We start from the raw sequence: 23,473 nt of genomic DNA on the forward strand, positions 1-23,473 counted from the left end.
GTTACTTATAACTTGAGATAAAAAAATGATTCTCTCCGCTTTGCCAAAGACAAAAAACTAAAGGTTTTTTGTCTTTATTTATGAATAAAGGCAAAATTTAGTGAAGTATTTATGAATACACCACTAATTTATTGAAGAAATGTATATGAGCTGTCTGATACTGTTTGACATAATTATGTTTTGTAGAAAGAAGTAATTTCATGGTTAATTAGGTAGAAATTCTGAACAGTACTTTTCAAGCATACTGATAAATTTGCACAACCAGAATTCACATGAGCTGTAATTTATTTTTCAGAAGCAATTACAATATATTGCGATGTAGTAATTAATTCAATACTAGCTGTGATATGCTTGATTATATAACTGGTCATTATAAAACATTTTGGTATTTCATAAATATATTTAAATTACTGTAAAGCAAGTTGCATATCAAAACAGAGATTCCAGAACATTATTCTGTTGTATTCCATTACAAATTAAGCACTGCATAGACTTACCTCATACAGTCTGTGATCACTCTTATAGTTATAAAAATTCTATCCTTTATGTTTAGTCTCATTTTATTAGTCTAATGATAAGTTGGTGATTTAAAAAAAAAAATAATTGGTGATTTAAAATAATAAAAAGCAAATTTTTTTTTCTTATTAAAAAGAAGTGAATATAAATGAAAAATTAATTAGAATGGTTAATATAATTAAACAATTCTTTTAACTTTACTGAATTATCTTTTACTTTCAAAAATCTTTAAAGACAAATTTTTTCATTAAATTTGTTTACTTCGGTAACATTATATATGTATATATTAATAATATACATTAACCTTGTGCTTTTATGAAATTGTATAATATTAAAATTTAATTAAAAATCAAATCATATGCTGTTATCAGTTTTTTATTTCTGTATGTTTAAAGAAATATAAAGAGTAAAAATGACTTTGACTACAACCGTTACACTAATGACATAAATTTAACTTGTAAAAGAGAGGCAATAGGCTGTAGCTTTTGAAGAATTATTTGATATACTTACATGACATTACAAGAGCACAAATCAGTTTTTATGCAACTCAGCTTATTTTTAATTATGATATAGGAATGTTTATTAGAAAACAATAACAAATCACATAGGTTGTATAACTTAAGAGAAACCAAGCTACAGTAAAATATTTTAGAGTTATAAGGTTTAGAAAATTTTTTATTTCAATAAATGTTAATTCACTAATATTCATACGTTTTCTTTTTATCGTGTCTTCTTCTGTAAATTAAAAACCACCACTGGTGATGATGAAGTAAAACAGCAAAGAATGCTGAATAACTGTTTCATTTATTAAGGTGAACATTTAATGTTGTAGAGACAAACCCAAAAATAATTTTAAAAAATTGACAGCTTCAAACAATACAATATATTGTCAACAGTACTTGTATATTGTAAAAATTAACCAATCTAATTAAGGTTTCATCTGAAAGTATGTGTACTTCTAAGACCCTTCACACAATGCCTGTACTGTCCAGAGGAAAACAACTTCAAAGTCCATCAATACTGTTACAGGGTAAACATTATTAACAAAATATAAAATTATATATTATTTATATACTTTAAGTACCTTGTACTTTATATAAACTAATAATTTTAAAATAGCATACTTCTTGGGTTTCTTAAAACATATTTTTTAAAAAGAATACCCTGTACTGAAAGTTATAAAATGTGGAATTCCAGAATCCAAAAAATGTTAAAAAAGGAAATAATGTTCATAGAACAAGGAATTTGTCAGTAGCTGTGAGTAAAAATAGCAAAAAAGTAACGTATTAAAACTTTTAAACTACATTGTTTAAAATTAATGTAAGTAATTGTCAAATAATTTTGTAGTCTTTTCATAAGATAAGATCTTAAAAAAGTTGATAAAATACTTGGTAGTAAAACAGGTTAGCTTGCTTGTTGAATCTGTAGTACTGGCTGAGCATACAGGCAGGAAGACTCACTACATGAACAACAAGTCCTAGAACTACTGCAATCATCATCACAATGCTTCCAATCTTCTACATCTGCGGTTTGATTCCTTTCTGAAATTATAAAATAAAATATAAAAATTTAAGAGTTCCAATAAGAATTTTCTTGTCATTATATTGTTATTTTGTTTTCTTTTAATAACGACATTATTCTTATGAACCAATAATTTTCATTGTTTAATAATAATATAAATGAAAATAGACATTGCTGTACAAAGCCTAATAGGTCTGAAGAAATCCTAAGACTTGTAGTTGCAGGATGGAGGATGATCTTTCTCCCACAGAAACATCAACCATATTGACTGATTAGCCAATACATTTGTGTGTTTTTTTTTTTTTTTACCTCTGAGACCACTGTTAGGTACTGCTTCAGAAGATGAGATGACTGATAATTGATAATTTAGCATGTGAAAATGCCATGCCTGGCTGGGATTCGAACCTGGGACCTCTGGATAAAAGGCCGAGACACTACCACTCGTGTCACAGAGGCTGGTGAAATATACTTGTGTTGTTCAGTGTTATCATAACTACTGTGTCTTGACTAGCAATATTTTTTGACTATACAGTATTTTGTTGTACACAAATTTTTCAGGCAATAATAACTAGTCTTTGAAGTTTGGTTTAAAAAACAAAACAAAAAAAAAAGATTAGTGACCTAGGAATGTACTACACTGTAACATTAGTAATCGCCATAATATAAACATAAAATGTAAACATATAATATAAACATAAAATATAAACAAAATAGAATGTTCCTGAAAGAAAAAAAAATTGAATAATTTCAATTTTTTGTCTAAAAAAATTAATCTTTTAGATGGGTAAAGTGTTAAAATATAGTTTACATGAAACTGATAAAACAAAAATATCTTATTTGATTGAATTATTTTTAAATAAAAAATAAAAAATAAAAATAATAAAACTGTGTACATCTTCAGCACAAAGACGATAAACAAGTGATGATTACAGATTTCATAATTGAGGAATGGAAGCCAAAAATTATTCTTTTCAGGTGCTAAACTTTGACACTATTTACTTATTATTAAATTCTATCTGGTGAAAAATAAAAAGGGTCATGACTCCTAAATACTATTGAAAGAGAATACTGCCTATTATTTTATTGTCAATACACATTTATTTTTATTTTTGTCATGTTAAAACATTAAACCTCTTTATCATATTATAAAATTATAAATGAAACTTTAAAATTATATGACTTTTGTGAATTTATATGAATATTGTAAAGTTGCCCCAATGATAAAGGAAGTGTAAATCTCAAAAAAGATCTTCTGGAATCAAAATTTCCACATAATTTGAAACTTATACACTTGTGCTTATGCAATGACTTACTCAAACAATTATCAAATATTAACTGAGAGTCCAAAATGGCTGAAATTTTAGTGAGTACTTTTTAACACATGCGTGAATACATTCCCTAACTTTCGTTGATGAGTGTTACCATCTTCATGTTGAGGCTCAAAACTTTTCAGACAACCCTCATATTGTAGGAAATGGTCCCCATGAATATCCAGCGATATCTGCATGTGTTCCTTTTTGTTCTCAAAGTTCTAGATCTGGAATGTTCTTGGTGAAATCGTAAAGAGCTGTTTGAGATTACTGGAGGCTGTGAGGGTTTCCTCGATAAATAGTTCTTTATAACCCCTTGAAGTAAAAATCTGGAGGGTTTAAGTCTGGAAAATGAGGTAGCCACTAAAGCCATTAGAAATCATTTGATTTCTGAAAACCTCTTGCAGTAACTTATAGACTGTTTGGCTGGATGTATGGTGGCATCATCTTGTTGAATCCAAGCATTATTAATTTAATCCCTGATTAGTTCTCCCAATAACTGGTGAATGATTTCACAATAATGAGCTGAATTTATTGTTTCTGTGAAGAATACTGGGCCGACTATTCTTCTGGGTATTGCAATCCACACCCCAATCTTCTAGTCACATAGAGAATTTCATGTGCGGCATATAGATCGGTGGCAGACCATAAACTTCATTTTTTGCATACACATACCCTTATAAACAGAATCATGCCTCATCGGTATTAAAAACATAGCAACAAAATATCAAATTGTCCATTAGAAACTGTTGAAACCACTGACAATATTGGTTTGCATTCACTTATAATATGGGGAAAAACAACTTCATATGAATTGCTTTGAGAACAGTTGCAACACTGATGTTTTTCTGTCGGATCAACTTTTCCATAGAGTTGCTGGTAATACATTACATAATAGTTGATATGTCTTGCAGTTTTTCTTCATTAATGGTCTATTACTTTGTTTATAGTTCTTTACAAACCTTGTCTACCTAAATTCTCAATCAATACTATTACTCTACATCGATTAGAAACTGGTATATCTGGAAATTCAACAGAAACTGGTCTTTCACTATCTGTGTTTACTAACCTTGCTGACAGAAGATGAATTCAAGAAGAAATATTCACTGATCTCGTGGAAACAGAAGACCTAGTATAAATCATTCAAAGGTGATGAAGGTGTGTGATGAAGGTGACACCTTCATATCTCAAGTCATCAAACCGACGGGCTCATTGAACCAAACTGCACCCAACATAGGATTACCAAACTTTGAAGAAAACATTACTCACAGAACACGAAGTACAGTCTCTCAACAAATAATTGTGTTATACACATACACTACTATACACAATTATACAATTTACTACTATACTAATACTACTATACATAATTGTGTTATACACATACTATTATAACATATAATAGTTTATAAACATACTGTTCATTTTTTTCTCTTCATTTGACATGAAATCGATATATTATTACAAAAAAAAATTACTATTAAACATTTTGCCTTTCTTTTAGACATACTGTTTCTTTGCGTACCATTATAATTAATGTAAATTTCAATAAATCATTATCAACTTGTATTTTTTATCAATAGATTTTTAACTACAGTTTTCTGTGAATAGGACTCAACATGAAAACTGAACCTTAAAAGGGAATTTCAGATTAGCAGTTAGTAGTGCCACTGAATAAACCATTAGACATCTAATCAACATTTCTGAAAAAAGAGTATAATAAAAGAAGCAATTGTGTCATGTAATAATTCCCCTACACATGAAAGCTCTCCATGACTAATAAAAATAATAAATAAAACGAATAACAAACATGAAGGATAAAAAGATATGGATTTCAATATCTGAAATTCAATATATGAAAGCGATGTTTAAATAACTGTAGATAAAGTTAAATACTAATGCCGACCTGAGTTGTTTTTCTGTAACAACTTATTGTGTGATGAAGGGGCTCCTTTTTCTGGGGAACTGCACCTTCTTTCATCGGAGTAATCAGGCTGTTGTAACCTGAAATTATATAACATTAATGAATTAATTTAACAAAACACATAATTCTAATTTTACCCTATGATATTCTTTTGTAATAATATTCACTGTAATCTAATTTTACAAATGTAATCTAATTTTCTGTATTGTAGGAACAATACAGTGCATGAATGCAATACAATTTTTACAGACTTATTTATAACAGTATAAAATAAGTTTAAAAATATTCTAACAAACTTCTTCACGGGTAAATAGAAATCAAGCCATTAATAATAAATTTGTGTGAAAACATGGTACAGATATGGATCAACAAAAACTACTTTTAAAAAAAGCTTATTGTGATGAGATAAAGTATACTGCAATAAAGTAATTTTCAGAAGTAAATTTTTTCAAAAATTTATTTTAAAAATCTGCTTTTATGATCAGAAATAATTATTATGTTTGCTTATTTCTGATTATAAAGTAGGCTTTAAGGTTAGTTTAGGTTACCAATTTTTTAGATTTGCTGCTTTCTTTGGGTATATATATATAAAGTATATGAATGTAATATAAATAAATCATCTCAATCTATATGTATGTATTTAACTACAGCTAATCTTATGATCTTAACATGAAACAATACTCTTATCTATGTCTACTTTAAGGTTTACTATTCTTCAATCTGTACCATCAATGGAACCCCAATGATAAACTACATTCCAGTGATGAAAGAAAGTTCAAATGCAGTTAAAGTGTATATACAGTATGTAGAACTGTATATTCAAAAATCTGTACTAAAATGTGTGTATTGTTAATTAGAATGCTATTAAAGAAACAATAAAATAAAATCAGTGGAAATAAAAGTACTCCAAGCATCAGATAAAAGAATAATGTAAGTCACTATAAGAAGGAGTACTATTAAAGAGGAGGCTGAGATGAAATAAATATTAGAAGAGAAGTAACTGAGATGGCTTGGACACACTAAAAAAATTGAAGGAAATAGGACAGCAAAAAAAGGAAAGTGAACAGACTGGTGATAGAAGAGGAAGGAAAATCAAACAAATATGTAAGCCATTTGTTAAATACCAATTTATTTAACAGAAATGATGAACGAAATGAAAGAACTATAAAAATAACTTTACACAAGAGATGCAAAGGTTATTTTCTTAGTCAAATTTTCTATAAAATATTGTATTACTGTTAATTTTTATAACAAATGAATGAAATTTTATCAAAATGTTTTAGAAAAATCTTCCTAGTAAATACATTTAAAAAGTATACTTTTAAATGTTTCAAACTAAAATATTTGGCTAGGACTGCAAAATTATACAATAATTACTGAGCCACCCTTGTGAAAATGAACATAGAATCTAATAAAACCTGGTTTGTCTGCCAAAACTCCTATATAGAAATTTCTGCAATATGAGCAATAAAAAATAATTTTTTAAACCATTCACAATTATTACAAAGACTTTCAGTGTGAGATGACTTAAAATGGGATTTATAGTTTTTTGAGGGAAATATCATAAAGAAAAGTCATAGAATGGGTGCTCCACTTTGAATATCCAGAATATGTCAACTACCAAATGAATAAACATGTGTTTAAAATAAATTATAGCTAATAGTTTATCTGTAGAATTAATTTCAATAAAATCAAGATACTGTAAGAAATGATATCTTGATGAATTTTGACAATAAAATAGAAATACAACCCTAGGCATATGGGAATAAGCCTTGTTTCATGAAGAACAAAGACTAACAATATATTCAAACTGCAAAGGAGTTTTTTAAGATATGTCTATGCACTAAAAAAGGTGACAAAGGTAAAATGATATAATAAGGTAAATTTAAATGTAATGTACTGAATGTAACTACTGTCTATAGAAAGTAGTGGAAAGAGCATGTTGAAAGAATGCCTGCAGCTCAGATCCCCAGGACAGCACACTATGATAAACCTGAGGGACACTGAAGAGTACACAGTCACAAATGTTGGATTAATGTAGCAAGTTAAAGACCTAATAAATGAAACATGAGAGTGGTAATCTCCCATCAGAGAGAGGAAGTAGGAAGAGGAGAAGAAGAAAGATAAAAATTAAAAATCATATAAATCAATAAATTGTCAAATTTTTCATAATTAATGAAAAACCAGTCACAAACATAATATAGAAATTTTAATTGTACTTTTAATAATATTTAACAGCAATCTTGTAGAACATCTTTCACTTCTTAAAATACAGAGAGCACAGAATTTACAAAATGTTAGATAAATAAATGTGTAAAATGAAAAATCTCTGCAACCATTACATGCAATTATTTAATGTATGTCTTATTAAAGTATAACTAAGACATGAAGGATAAATACACAAAGAATAGGATTATTAAAGTGTTTCAGGAAATAAAAGCCAAATATTTATGGACTGGCATCCAAAAGAAATATAAGAAGATGATCCATATTTAATTCATAAAATACTCTTTCAAGCTGTAGTTAACTTTATCAAAGTAGCAAAGAAATTCCTTAACTTAACATATTTCCAAATATAACATTTTTCAGAGAATGATTGTTTTATGTAAACTTTGTAAAATAGTCAGATTTAAATTATACACAGAATTTTATCCTTTTATTTACTTTATATAAAAAAAAATCTCATTAGATGTTGGTAAAAATTCATTCCTGGTATACGTGTGCAGATATTAATAAATACTATTTGTAACATTTTCATTGATTTAAATCAATTGTCATTTATCAATAACCCAACAATGGCACATAATGGTTTATACATTATTGGAATCAATCTACATACTGATATGATGATAATGTTATTCAATCAAAATGGGACTTTGATAACTCTTTGAGTTTGGGACTTTGAGTATGAAACTCAAAAATTACACAGTAATTATTAGTAAATTATAGGATAAGAAAATCACATTAAGTTAACAAAGTTTAAGTATTACCATTCTAAAAATGGAAGATAAAATTCCCACTCACGTGAAACAGTTTTATAATTATGGAAATTTTATATTCATTAAGAAAAACATTTTTTTATTTTTTTTAGGGAATAAAAAGATGTTTTTAACCATAAAGAAGTGATAAATAACTATCAGATAGGATTATTATAATAGTACGTTTGTTAAAATAAAATTTTACATTCATTTTACTTTTAACAATCTAAATGAATTATAAAACATGTATGAAAATGTTCATGTGATGTAATGTAGTGTGGCAGTGGGTTAAAATAATATAAAAGAGAACATCTTTGAAGATAAAAATACTGATCTTACGTTGTATTAACAGAACAAATCTGTTTATTCAAATTCCAATAGCTGCAACTTTTTACTGATTTTGGCTGGTCAAATGAAATTTTTAACAATGGTTTTCAGAAAAAGTGTAACACCTTATTCTCATGCGATTATTATAAAAGTAATTTAATTACTTTTAAATTTCCGCCTCAGAGATCTGTTGTTAATCTCTGTGCTAGAGTGGTAGCATCTTGGTCTTTCATCCAGAAGTCCTGTGTTCAAATCCTGGTTAGACATGGCATCTTTCATATGCTAAAAAATTCTACTTTTATATTCTCACACATAAGTTTTTTCAAAATTGCGATGAATTAATTTATTAACCAAAAAAAAAAGAAAAGAAAAATTACTAAAAACTAGAAATATTTACCTCTACTGACTTGAGCAACATTAAAGTTTTGCTTCAAACTTGGTGTATCTCTTTATAGCTGTGATGCTAGTGAAGCATCTAAAGTACAAGCAAAAGTTGCTTTCTTTGCTTAATGATCATTAAATAATCCGTATGGTGAACAGAGTGATTATGTAAACACTAGTCTGAATATAATCAATTTTTCTGTACATTTAGAATGTTGGTATTCGACAGTATATTTGACTGGGTGGAATTGGTAATCAACAAACAACTTCCAAATAAGCTTTCCACGGAATGCTTGTTCTTGGGAATGGATACATGATTTTTAGGTGTAAGTAGAACCTCATTATCAAGTAACCTAAAACTATTTTCTGGTTTTGTAAGAAAACTGTAAAGGTTTAGGAAGAAGTTCTCTACTCCTTCCTAAGAACAAAATAATAATACAACAAGAAATGGATTTGTTTTCTTTTCGTAGACTATCATCTAAATACTGATTTAATTTATCCTGAAGTGAAATCATTTTTTGTAACAAAAAATATTTTTGAGTAAAGTTATACAATGGTAATTAAACTACAGTTTAGTGTGAGTGTTAACTTCCACAGATCGATTTCATGCATTAGTTATGTTGTTACTTAATGCAGCAAATGTTACCTAATCCCTTGATTACACATTATGTGTGATGATAGAGTTCAAAATATTTATCAATTAATTATGGAACATTGTCAAAATATTATTTTTACTATTATGAATCACTTATTACAGGACTAAATAAATACTTCACTATATGTAAAAATATATTATGATGTGTGTGTGTGTGTGTAGAAAACAATAAGATGCCATTTTTGTGGTGTGCTCTGTTTAAAATGACAAAATTATAAAAAAAAAAAAAATTTTTTTAGCAAAATCAAACTTCAGTAGAAACAAAGTGTAAAAAGTGTCAGTAAATTTAAAAATTTCAAACAGATAATATTTGGCTTGAATTTTTAACTAAATACTACAGAATAAACATACTAAAGTCATAATAATACATATGGCTTAATATCTACTGATCTACTTTACTACTACTAATCATACTCAAACATTATAAAAATTGACATACCAAAGTCTGGAAAGAAAGAGGACCTGTCAGAAGATTGGCAGGCATAAAAAAAATTAAAAACCGGTTAATCTAATTTTGCATTCATAATTTATTGTGTTACAAACAATATGAATGTAATACTTTATTTTAGAACAATATTTTTATGATTATAATAAAAATATATTAATAATAAAGATATAAAAACAATTTTTATAAAATAGTTATAAATATTATAACTAGTTATAGATATAATATTTTTAAATATATCTACGTAAATATTGACAAATATATCTACGTAAATATATATGACAAAAAATATATATATTTTAATATGAAAAAAGGATTCATGATAAAAATAAATAAATAATAAATGATAAGTTCAGAAATAACACATAACATATATAAATATTAGTTACGCTGCATAATTGCATATTGATTATAAAACATTATATATATATATACAATGTTTATTTTTTTAATGTTAATTTTTTTTTTAGTTTAAAAAGGTAAACTTAATTGTTCACACTTCAAATTTTCTCTTCCTTATTTAAAATTTGAGATCAATTAATTTTAAATAAATATGTTAAAGATCAATAAAAATAATACTTATTATACATCAAATTATCTTACACAGATTTCTTTAGGCTTTATTTATAATAAAACATAAAAGTTTTGGTTGTCATCAAGTTTTGGTTAAAACTTTTGTACAAAAATGTTTAACAGGGAGCCCCTTATGCTAATGACTCTTCTCTTAAAAATTTTTAAATTATTGAGATTTTTAAATTATTAAATTAAAATCTACCTGTTTATTCGTTGCAACAATAGACCACACAAAATGTGGTTTCAGATTACTGCGCAATAACAAAGATAGTTAAAGAAAGTACGTTCCTTCTGAATTCTAAACTAAAAATTTTGATAAAACCAAATCAAAAGAAATTATCCAATCTAGTTTTTTTGGGAATGGAATTAAGAACCTATAAAAAGTATAATTTAATTTTGGACAATTTATACATAATATATAACTTAATAAAACCTGATTCTTGAAATTCTTTCTTGAAATCATTTTTTTTTTTTAATAAATTATTTATTAAATTTATTTAGCATCTATGACAATTAATGGAATCTGATCTTAACAATAGTTTTTAACAGCCATTGATAAATGGCTAAAAATGTTAATTTTTGAATTTTCATCACAGTAATAAGTGTTTCTTATTCATAGAATATTCTTTTATTTTAAGTTAAATATCAGTAACTAATATGATAATTAGTCATTAAGAAATGTCATCATAAATGCATAAAGTGAAACTTAACACAGTTATAATATATATTATTTTTGGGAATTGGTTTATTAAAGATGTTTAAGGATGCTATCATTTTGTCTTAATTGCTATCCTTCATTTTCAGGATGGTATTTCCTGCGATGTTCCAGGCGATATGAAACAATCAAATTGTAAAACTGGGGCGCAGAACAAAATTACGATGAAAGATAATATAAATATTTGTTTGGTAAAAATATTTTAATATTATTTTAAATAATAATTAAAATTGTCTCATATTAAAATAGATTAGCTAATTTTCTTAGACAGACCTTGTGAATAAATACGTTAAATTTCTTCTAGCTATCTGGAAAATGGGAGGATATATATATATATATATATATATACACTTTATTCTATAATAATAATTTATTGCGTTTTGTGTAAACTGCACAATAATTACAATGATTATAAAATCTAAGTATATCCCTTAAGATAAAATTGGCATTTCACAATTGAAAATATTTCATAAAATATAAAAACTCTGGTACGTTTTATCTGGTCTTCTTATTTTTTTAAATTTGCGGTGGTTGTGACAATATAAATTTAGTTTTTTACAGTGCTCTTAATAGATTACTGGTTCCTCCAATAAAATAAGAGAATTTTTTTTCTTTGGAGAGGGTAAGAAATTCTATTAAGTGAAATAAAAACATATTAGACATGAATGGTAAAAATTTTTAAATTGCTTGAGAATAGTATTTAATATAATTTATTTACATGTTTAGGTTTAAATTTACAAAAATTTAATTTTTTTAGTTGAAATCAACAAAGTTTACCTAATAATTTTGAAGAGATTAACTTTTGCTTTTTTGCAAATTATTACTTACTACGAATATTATTATTTTTTAAATAAATAATATTTGTTATCTGTTTCAGTAAGATATTATATTAAACAGACTTATCAACATTTTATTTTATTAATAATATTTGATATACTTCTACTTACTATTTAGTAATTTCATACATTTATTTCAGCATGACGAAATAGAAATTATAATGAAATTATTTTAAAAAAATTTTAAATAATTAAAACTATTAAATTACCCAACTTTATAATTTTAATGAGTTTCCATTACATACGTAATTAAATTTTATTTTATAAATTACATCTTTATATGCTTTTTAACATTACTGAAATGTGAACAAATATTGTGTTAAATAATTATTGAAATTTTAAAGAATGAATGAATAAAAATGTTACTGGAATATGAAACAAAAATAATATAAATAAATCAATAAATTTTAATTTCAGAAAAATAAGTAAAAAATGTAATGAAGTGATTACCTGTATATAGGATGACAACTAAGTAATGATGAGCTTTCATAATAAGCATCATGGCCATTTAAAACACAGTTGGCTACATTGTCACCATGTCGCCTATTACAGTTTTGGTAATTATAACTGGCTACAGAACCACTTCCACAGCTGGTGGATTCATTTTCTCCATAATCGGATGGTACCTAAAAAAAAGTGATGAGATTAAAAAAAAAGTAACAACAATAATTTTGTTAGCATAAATAAAGAAGAATAAGAAAAATGTTTTGAGCATCCCAGTTCATTTATCAGAGATGTTGAATTATAAGTATTATGAAAAAAAAAGAAAAAACAATAATGATTACATGATAGCCAGGAAACAAATTAAAAAGTTAATTCTTATTTAACATAATTCCCCTTTTTTATTAAATACTTTTGAGAATGAAAAATGTCTTCAAAGAAATTTATAAAAATGCATTTAAATAATTATGTGTTTGTAAAAATGTCATATGTTTTCAGAAATAAATGCTAATATTCTACTACTTCTAATCTTTACTTCCATAAAGTACTCCACTTTACTACTCAGGTGTGGGTTTCTGGCTAAAGTGTATCATCAACTTTCTGGTTTAAAATTTTTTGACTGTATTTTAATTGAATATTTAGACTGTAATGTCTTCACAATATAAGCATGCATCTCTACTAGGCACTGGGCACCACCCTAATCATAAATCAGGAGATTAGGGATCATTGTGCAAATAAGAACAATACAATATAGATAAAAAAAATTGTATGTTGACCAAATAAATGTACACTGCAATAAATTGTTTTCTTCCTGGTAATAAAGATCCATCTGAGAACAGTTCAAACTTTAACAGAAAGCAGATTACGTTTAAACAAATCTAAGCACCCAGCCATAAGTAAAATATGGTATGAAATTATCCAACCCTTTTTTAAATCACTATATCTCAACCATACACAATTTTTACATCGGTTTTCAACCCATGAGTATACTATTAACCCAAGTCACCATTGGTAGCTAATCAAGAACAATAACTTTACTGTAATTTCTTTTAGAACTTTTCATAAAAATTGGATATGCTGTCCAAGGAAAAAGAGAATTTGAGAAGCCTTAATTTTTATGAAGACAGCATCAAAAATTTTATCTCATTTATAAAAATAATGAACTCATAAGGAAAGTTGAAAAAAAAAAATAGTAGTACTATTTTTGATATAGAATTTCATGCTTTCAAATAAATAATAGAAAATCTATGTAGCTCAGTGAATGATATCAAAAAATACTTGACATAATATAAAATTAAAAAAAGTCTGTATAAAGAAGTAATATAAAAATAATATGAATGAAAATTTGTTATAATATTAAAAACTACATACAGTAGGTATTATATAACAATTTAGTTGATGTAATAATAAAAATAACAAAAGAAAAAATATAAATCTGTGTAGGGTTGGAAAGAATATATAGTTTTAAAATTTAAAACTTTTCATTTTTTACAAATAAGGAAGGAATAAGACTCTTTTCTTGGTCATGATTCCAATATGAAGAAAATCTTTTAAACATTATTTAATATTTCTGAAGCCTGTATAACTTTTATCAGACTAGCAACAGTGGTGGAATCCTACATTCAAAAATTATGCATTTAATTCTTCCTCTTCTTCTGTAACAAATATTTCATTTCAGTTTTTCTACAGGTGTGTTGATATAATTAAAATGTTAGCCAGTGTCCTACACGTGGTCATTACCAAAACAGAAGGTCGTTACTAAAATGGCACTCATTAATGAGAAAAAGGTAAAAGATTATTTTAGACCAAGAGTTGGGAAAACCTTCACCATGCTAAACATAATAGTTTTTAAAATGTTGTCTAGTCTGTAGTCCTGTTCCTTTCATTTTAGAAATGATGTAAAAAAATCATTCCAATGCAAGTTTCAGGTAGTAAAATCATTTCTACTTTTAATTTTCTGTTTGCATCATCTGCCTTTGATGCAACAGACATCATTAGTGATAAGAAATATAAATAGTTTAATATTATGTTCTGTTAATTATACTGAAATGTGTGGCACCAAGCGTTTTTAGTTAGTTTAAGACAGTCTGGCAATAGATCACTTTTATGTTTGTTTTGTTTACCACAATTCCAAGCATAATTGGAATAAATTTTTATAAGACCAAGAACCATGTTTCAGTATGATACAAACTGTCATAATATAATTTACACTGATCATAATAGACAGACTTTTAATTTTATTAAAATAATTTTATAAAATTAAACATGCATTAATAATTTTTAGAAGTTGCCCAATTCACAGAATTTCAATAAACATATTACTTATTTTAAGTGTAATAAAAACAGATAAGTATCCCTTTAACCATTTATTTTTGTAATATTTACAATTTTACCAGGACATGCATAGACAGTGATCATGCAGGTGGTAGCGAATTATTATAGTATATATGAAATATTAGTAGTTAAAAATAATTTATTTCATAAATGAAATTTTATAAGTTAATAAATAAATTTTAAAAATTAAATGTTTCAACAAATATATTTTTAAGTTCTGGGGATTATGTTGATAATCTTGATGGTGTAGTAACTTCCAAAAATTTCAGAAAATAGTACCTAGAAAAAAATAAAAATTGAAACAAAGAATATTAGTTGCCAATGGTCAAATCCACGTTTAATTAATCAACCTTCTTAAATCACATATATTAAGTAAAACAGATGTTGGGAGTTTTCATATATCTGGATAATGTTGAAATTTTTGTGAAAATAGGTTGGTTTAATTTTGACATGCCAAAATTAAAATTAAGTCACCTTAGGATCATATTAAATCCATAGTCTATGAATATGTACATATGTAGTTTTAACATTATCTAAATTTTATAATCTTCTCTTTAAAACTGTACTATCTCTAATACTTGAAAAAATTAAAATTTACTTAACTTTCCCAAATGTATGAAATGTTGCCACATTACTAAATAACAGGATATAGAATAATTAGGATTGTTTTAGACATAGTACATTACCTCTGCAGCAAAGTAATATCATAGGCAGTGATCATTTGGTTTAATGTGATGAAGGAATTGTAGCTTGTATGCTTACAAACTAAGCTACTTATGCAAACAATGTCGTGAACAGTGAAACGAGGAATTTGCAGTAACTAGCCCCCTAACTGACTTTCCAGGACTGGTAGTGAATGCATTGCATACATGATCCACAGTCTCTTCACTAACTGAAACTTTTAGATGATTTCCAGTTTGTAAAACCAAGTTTTCAGTCTCTCTTAAAGTCATATCCCATTGACGAATAGACTTGGATATAAGAGGATTCCATTCAGTTTGTACACACCTTTTAACACATGTAACTGATTGAAACTCCATTAACCAAAGCACATATTAAACCTTTTGTTGTGGGGGTCCACATCTCAACTGACTACAATTGCATTGTGAGTTGTCTTGCCTACACATGCATATTCCACTGACCTTGAGAGTATACAGAACAAATACTTTAGGTATTTCCTGTGAATTGAGCCTATCTTTAAGAGATAACTACAAATGGTTTTCTAAATATAAGCCATTACTTTTGGATACCTTTAGCCTGAATATTCTGAATATACACATAAATATATATAATATTTGGCAGTTATTCATCCGTTATACAAACTAGCTGCAACTTGTTATAATGTTAACAATTTTAATTTTTTCAAGTATTAGAGATAGTAAAGTTTTAAAGAGAAGATTATAACATTTAGATGAAGTTAAAACTACGGATGTACGTATTGATATTCAACTGTAGAATTTGAGGTGCTGAAAACTACCACACAGTAATCGAAAATAAAAGGAACACAGCAAAAGTCGTTGTCTGGTTAAGACTGCAGAAAAATGGTGTCCTCGGTTCATTTTTTTTTTTTTTTTTTTTTAATGTAGCCCATTGTGATAGGACACACCTTGACATGCTTTAGAACTTTGCTGTTCTTCAGATTCCTGCAAGCTTCAGTTTCCAGAAAAATGGTCTCCATCACACTTTTATCAAGATGTTTCCTTGTTCTTGAACTACACTTTCCCTAGATGTTGAATCAGACGAGAAGGTCAAACGGCATGGCTGCTTAGATCTACAGATATCACTCCTTTAAATTCATTGCTTGGGGATTTATTTTTATAGAAAAGTTTGAGATCTGAATAATTTAAACTAGAGAAGCTGTTGGTCTAATAACACCACAGATGCTCCTAAACATCTGGTAAGTTACATTATTGTTTAGATGTCTGCCGAGCTACAAAAAGGTAAACATATTAAACTTGACTAACCTACATCAAAACTTGGTGAGTTGCTGTGTTTATTAAAAAAAAATATTAAATTATATTAACTGGTTCTTTTAATATAAGTTGTTACTTTTGGATATCTTTAGCCCAGATTCTCTGTATATAAAATACATTTTTTCTTTTTTGTTTAAAATGTTGTAAAATAAAAAAATAAAAAAAATTGAAAAATAGTTAAAATAGAAGAGAACTTTATATTCAGCAGGATAATTATAGAACTACTTCAAGCTACATAAACATATTGTATGCAGTAAATTACTGGTGGTGGTTGTTGTTGTGGTGGAGGGAAATGTCTATGCGATGGATGACCATGACAAGGAGGCTCCTGGCCTGGCAGGAATGTCGGAGTATAACAGTTGACAGGCCTGTTTGGAGGGCCTGGACCTGGTAGACCAACATTACTATCTCGTGATGAAAATGTACTACTGCACCCACAGTTGCTTCCAACCTTGAAAAATGTTACAAAAATCTCACTTATACTTACTAATAAATCAGTAATACTTAAAATGAAATAAAATCATACGGTTCAACAATAGAACAGAATTTTTTTTTTCAGTTAATTTTAAAATTTAAGCAATTACATGACAAGCAAAAGTTGTACATCATCAGTCTGCAGTTCTATGAATTAACTGGTTGCTTTACATGTAAGTTATTTTTAAAAATAAAAATAACTAAGGCTTTAAAAAAAAACAGTGATTGCTGTAAAAAAAAAATCAACTTTTTGTTTTCGATTAACATGCTTCTGGTAAAAATTTGATATTGTAACTCTTTTAGAAATTAAGTATATTCTTCATAAAAATCAAATTTTATTGTTATTAAATCATTTATAAATTCTTATAAAAATGGCACAGAGTTGAACTGAATGAAACATTTCTTGCTATTATTTTGTATGATGAAGGAGAGGTGGCAAGATGACTTGATGTAAGTTTTTCAGAATAATTTAAATGTTACAATGAGAATGGATCAAATGGTTTTAAAAACTGTGGGAGATGAATAAACACGAAACTCAAGCACTCGATTTATTTATAGTTTGGCTTTAACAAAAAAAATTAATGTTGCAATATTTTGCAACAAGCTTCTTATTGTGTTATTAATTTTACAAATCATTTTTTTGGATTTATTAGGTTCAGAATAAGGAAGAGGTTAAAATTTCCAACACTACAAAGAGTGGATAAAAAATAATTGATCTTGTTTGTAGCCTTTTGCTAAATGAATCAAAATTTACTCTTTATCATTCAGAAAAAATGTTTTTGAGTATATAAAATTAAAAAAAATCTGAGGGTGAAAAAGTTCTTTGCACAAACTGTGAACAAGATTTGGACAATCATTTTATCCAATGTAGGCTAGAAAATCCAATAGATGGAGTAATAAATTTGTTATGTTCATTGATCAGACTGTAACTTAAAATATGAGCTGTAATTAAATGATATCTTGTTCCCTAGGATAATGAGAGCCATTTTGGTAGATAACATTGTTTTCCTCCTACTATAATTGGAGTGAGAAACTGCTATATTTCTAAGTGGAATTCAAGATTAGGCTAATGAATTGAGATCAGTGTATTCTTCAGATTGTAATTCAGTAAAATATTTTGAATTACTTGAGGTCTGTTAAAAGTCAGAAATCAAATATTAAGCAGTTAAACAAGAATCAATAGAACAGAAAGATGTCAAGACAGTTCTTTAAGCTTTTGTAACATTCAAATCTCCCCAAAGTGTGACAGCATGCGTAGAATTTTTAATGATAACTCTCTTCTTTGGAAATTACTATTTAATCTACGGTTATTACCATTTGAAAATTAAAAGTTATTTTTTTTTTTTAATATAAATGCTACTCACAGAATTGATATCTATTAAATACTTTTAATTTTGGTTTAATGTAGTATTTCTATTAGTAAAGTTTTCACTATAGTTTCTGAATAAATGTCAATTACTCTAATAACCACCTTCTGGATATTGTACATAATAATTTTGGTAGAATAAATTTTTCATTGTCTTTTTTGTTGGTCCATATTATTGGATTGTATTTTGTTATAGCAGCAGTCAGTGTTGTAAAATTATTAAAAAATTGTTTTTCAGTGAGCAATATTATCATTCAGTAAAGTATATAAAAGATATTTATTATCTTAAATATATAACAGTATTTTAAAATTGAAAAGTAGTACTTTTCAAACAGGTGTGATAAAAACTTTGTTATCAATTAAGTTTTTAATATCATGATATTTGTCATTTAATTAATCAAATTTACATACTTATTAATTTGCTTATACTTTTTTGTTCATTTAATTTTTATCTATCAAGCTAAACAAAAATAAATTCATAAAAATTTATTTTTAATAATTAATGTTTTAAAAAAGTTATTTTACAATTTCATGCTCAGTTAGATACTTAATGGAACCTGATTCTCAAAATAAATTTTTGCTTTATGAAACTCAAGAAGGTCAGACCTAAATCTGAATTGCTGCTGAAGCCAAGCGGTGCTGATTTTCTCTTATAATTTTTTTTTATAACAAAGCAGATTTTACCAGAGGCTAATTTCTCCATTGGTCTTCATTCACCAGAAGTTGTCTATTTTGTATATAGACAATCGTTTCATAGGGGAGTACTGCATATAGATACAATAAAGTAATTATTATTAATTGTAAACATTTATGTAATTATGAACAATTTCTTCAATTGGTTCAACTAAAATCATTCTTCTTATTTGTATTTTAACTCAACTTACACTTTTAACATACCTCAATTTTTCTATGCATTAATTTATTCTTAAAGTCATATTAAATTTATTATAATTTATCATTTATCTATTCCAACATTTAAATTTTTCTCAAGAAAATTCTACGTTGCAAATTTTTAACTTTATTGTTAGTTCATTCTCTGTTTTTCAAATAAGTAAAAGAGAAAATGTAATAAAAATGTTTATAATAAATTTTTTTGGTGATAAATATTAATTTGAATTGATCAATGGAGCAACAGTTTATTATAAATAAAATGCAGCAGAATATTATAATATTTTGCTATTAGTTTTAACAATGAACCAAATGTAGAACACACAAGTATATTACAAATTATATATGAAGATATATTATGAATAAGATATATTGTGTCACTTAGTTATTTATAAAACAGAAAAAAGAAAATCTATAAATAAAGTTAAATTGAAAAATAAATGCCTCAAAAGTATATCAAGAAGATCAATCCACATGCAGTAATAAGCTATGAAAGTACTTGCAAGTAAAGAGGATTACAATGTTAAAACAATCAACCTGTGTCATCCTTTATTATTAATAAATAATCAGACAGATCAGTTCTGTGGAAAAATTTTATAGAGCAAATTCTGCACATAGATTTTTTAATATTCAATATAATATTATGGTAAAACCAAACCTGATTAAATTGTCTTGATTCAGACATTGCCTGTTGAACATTGAATTCACTCCAGTGTGAAACAATGCCAGGTTTACTAACAACATCGCAGCCTCCTCTCTCATCAACTGCAAAAAAAAAAAAATTGTTTATAAGGTCATAATGTATATATATATAAATTAAAATATTAAACTTAAATAGTTTATTCATTAAAAACAGTTAAAAACTAAGATTAAATCATAGAATAAAGTATTTAATATTTATACATTTTTTGCTGAGACAGGAGTTGTAGTAATAAAGAAGATAAATATTGTTAATTAATTAATTTTTAATTTTTTTTACAAAATTAAATATTAACAATCTGTTCCCTTAGAACAATGAATATATATGTTTTACATTCATAATTGATTTGAAGGAGAGAAACCCCAGTAGCAATTAATTCCTCTATATTTTGTTTTATTCTTGCTGGGACCCTGAAGCAGATGTTAATCAATGATAATGAAATGAATTTTTGTGGCGTGTAAAAAAATATTGCAATGCTATAACTAGATTTGAACCCAGTATCTCCAGATGAAAGGCAAAGATGCTACTACTCTGTCATTGAGATCAACTTCTGAACTTAACTTAAAAATTGTCACAGTTTCTATAAACGTAAAATTTTGCTAATTTTCAAGAAGTAAATTAGCTTTTTTTTCTTTTAATTCACTCCTACAACAATGATTTTTAAATACATATATTCAACATTGCACTCAAAAGCATTATGCTTTTAAATAATATTCTTGCCTTCATTTTATGATATTTGGTCATAATACTATTTTATTGTATATATAACATTTATATAATATGAATATAGCCCTTAACTGGTCACATCAGATCTGTATGACCTGAGAAATTATTTTATATTTAATGTTTAACATTTTCCTCAGTGGTATTAGGTTGGCAAGCCTGCTAATCTCCTATCATAACCCGTTCTATCAGTCAGTATCCAGCTTCCCTTAGTTCGTGTAACATAAGTAATAAAAATAAGCTACTTGACTCGACGCGACCAGTTGTGTTACACTATTGCAGAAGATTTTCTTAAAAATTTAGGCCACATTTTAGTACAAAATTTACTTGTTAAAAGGTATCTCACTCCAGGAAACCTAAAAATAAACTTGAACAAAATAAAAATATATTTTGAAGAACACAACATTATTGTAGTTGATGTTCAACAACCAGAGGAGCTGGAAAGAAGTTAGAAGGAAATGTAAATGCTGTCACCTCTGCCTGAGCACTAAGGACAATAAATATAACATTGTTTACATGAAATGTGGGCACCATATTTTTAAAAATCACACTTCTTTTATTTGTTAAGATTGTGATTAATATTAGTGTTGTAAATAAAGAATTTCTAATTCTGAAATAATAAATTTAAGAAAAATGTATATATATATATGTACTATTCAGGACATCAATTTGACACTAAGGCAAATTGTGCATTGTTTACTTGTAGATGTTCGGTTCAGTTCAAATATTTTTATTTGAAAACAGATGTGTTGTAAGTTTGTCTTCAATAATCAATTGGGAATAATTATATTTTTACGCCAGCAAAGTTCAACTAAAATGAAGATCTTAATTTTTTACAAGGTTTTGTAATTTCTGTTTTTCTTTGATTATTTTGTTTTAAACAAGGAGATATTTATTTTTATTTGAATAAAAAATAGTTTCTTTTTCAAATATAAGTGATCACTTCTTTTCAATTTGATTAATATATTATTAATTTAATTTACGAACATTTGGGTCATAGTGACCTGACACGACTAGTAATGTTATAAAAAGAGCATGACCAGTTAAGGGATAGACTTTGGTTAAATTTTTTAGTTAAATTATTTCTCCTCAAAATTTCCTTAAAAATACATTATTTAATAAAGATATTAATTATTTATATAGATATTAATTAACAAATTATAAGAAAAATGTAATTAGTAAATGATATTTATATTCTTAAAAGAGATACTCATTATTGCTGTATGATTTCTGTGATGCTTCCTTTTTATGTGTAATTTAGTTAATTTTTATTTTTATAAAGAGTGCACATCTTAATGATAGTAAGCAATTAAAGAGTCTGAAACATACCTGGAAATACAGATGAAGCTTGACAATCATCATGGCAGTTCAATTCTTGCCTAGAATTTGAATCACATGAACTGGAATTTTTTATTTTGGAAGACGTACTTAAAGCTACAGGAACTAGTAATGGACCAGTTTCCTAGGGGAAAAACATAATTTCAATACATACAATTAAATGTATTCAGAAGTAAATAGTTGGTATTTATAATACATTCACCTAATAAAATATTTGTAATAACTTCTTTTGAAGTGTTTCAGTTTAGAAGAAATTAATTATTTCCATAAAATTGACTAATTATAAGTTAGCTATAAATATAACCAAAGAAACAAATACATCTTACTAAGGTAACAGTCAACACATATTTAATATTTCAGTGATATGACTCACTCAAGCACATTTATTTCAAACCCTCAAAAGTTTTCATATGAAAATAAAATACTCTTCTGTTTTCTTCCATTAGTGTTAAAAGATTTTTCATTCAAACAGAACTTTCTTTTTACATTTATCATCAAAAGGAATACATTTATAATCTTATTTTCAAAAAAATAAAAGAATTTTATTTTTATCATCTTATAAATTTAACACATCACATGAATTTAGCAATACTAAGAGATTAAACTTTTACTTTTACTTTTGATTGAAATATTCCACAGGTAAACGTTATTATCTAAACTCAATGCAATATTTTCTTTTAGTAATTATATAATATTTTCACATACAAGCTTAATAATCATTGTGAGTTAACATAACATAAAACAAGGCTTTAATTTTTTTTTGGTTATGGTATAGGTGAATTATACCTATTGTGAAAGATAAATTCTGTTAAGTGAAAAATCTTAATTCTGACTGAGATTCAAAACCATAACCTTCTGGATGAGACACATTACTATGAAATTATTAAAACAGTAAAGGAAAAATTTCTATGATTAATCAATACGATGAATCTTTTAAACCTTTTTTTTTAAATTCAGAAATTAATTTTTTGATATATAACTTATTCACCTGATGTTTGATATTTTTGTGAAGGGTTAAAATGTTGATTTACTCTTTATAAACTCAAGTAAAAATG

The 23,473-nt window shown here is 26.5% G+C and overlaps 1 protein-coding gene across 1 annotated transcript in view; it reads right to left on the minus strand.

Moving 5' to 3' along the window:
- Positions 1 to 1,920: 1,920 nt before the first annotated feature.
- LOC142326916 (roundabout homolog 2-like) overlaps positions 1,921 to 23,473 on the minus strand; it is a 677,975-nt gene continuing 656,422 nt past the window's right edge. Inside the window, exons 14-20 of the mRNA XM_075369647.1 lie at positions 22,410 to 22,542; positions 20,316 to 20,422; positions 17,192 to 17,380; positions 12,632 to 12,807; positions 5,254 to 5,351; positions 4,310 to 4,420; positions 1,921 to 2,057 (exon numbers count right to left, since the gene is read on the minus strand). Coding sequence (XP_075225762.1) covers positions 1,921 to 2,057; positions 4,310 to 4,420; positions 5,254 to 5,351; positions 12,632 to 12,807; positions 17,192 to 17,380; positions 20,316 to 20,422; positions 22,410 to 22,542 — 951 coding nt within the window. The remainder of the gene's footprint in view (positions 2,058 to 4,309; positions 4,421 to 5,253; positions 5,352 to 12,631; positions 12,808 to 17,191; positions 17,381 to 20,315; positions 20,423 to 22,409; positions 22,543 to 23,473) is intronic.

This window comes from Lycorma delicatula, chromosome 6 (assembly GCF_047948215.1).
Source record: "Lycorma delicatula isolate Av1 chromosome 6, ASM4794821v1, whole genome shotgun sequence".
NCBI lineage: Eukaryota > Metazoa > Arthropoda > Insecta > Hemiptera > Fulgoridae > Lycorma > Lycorma delicatula.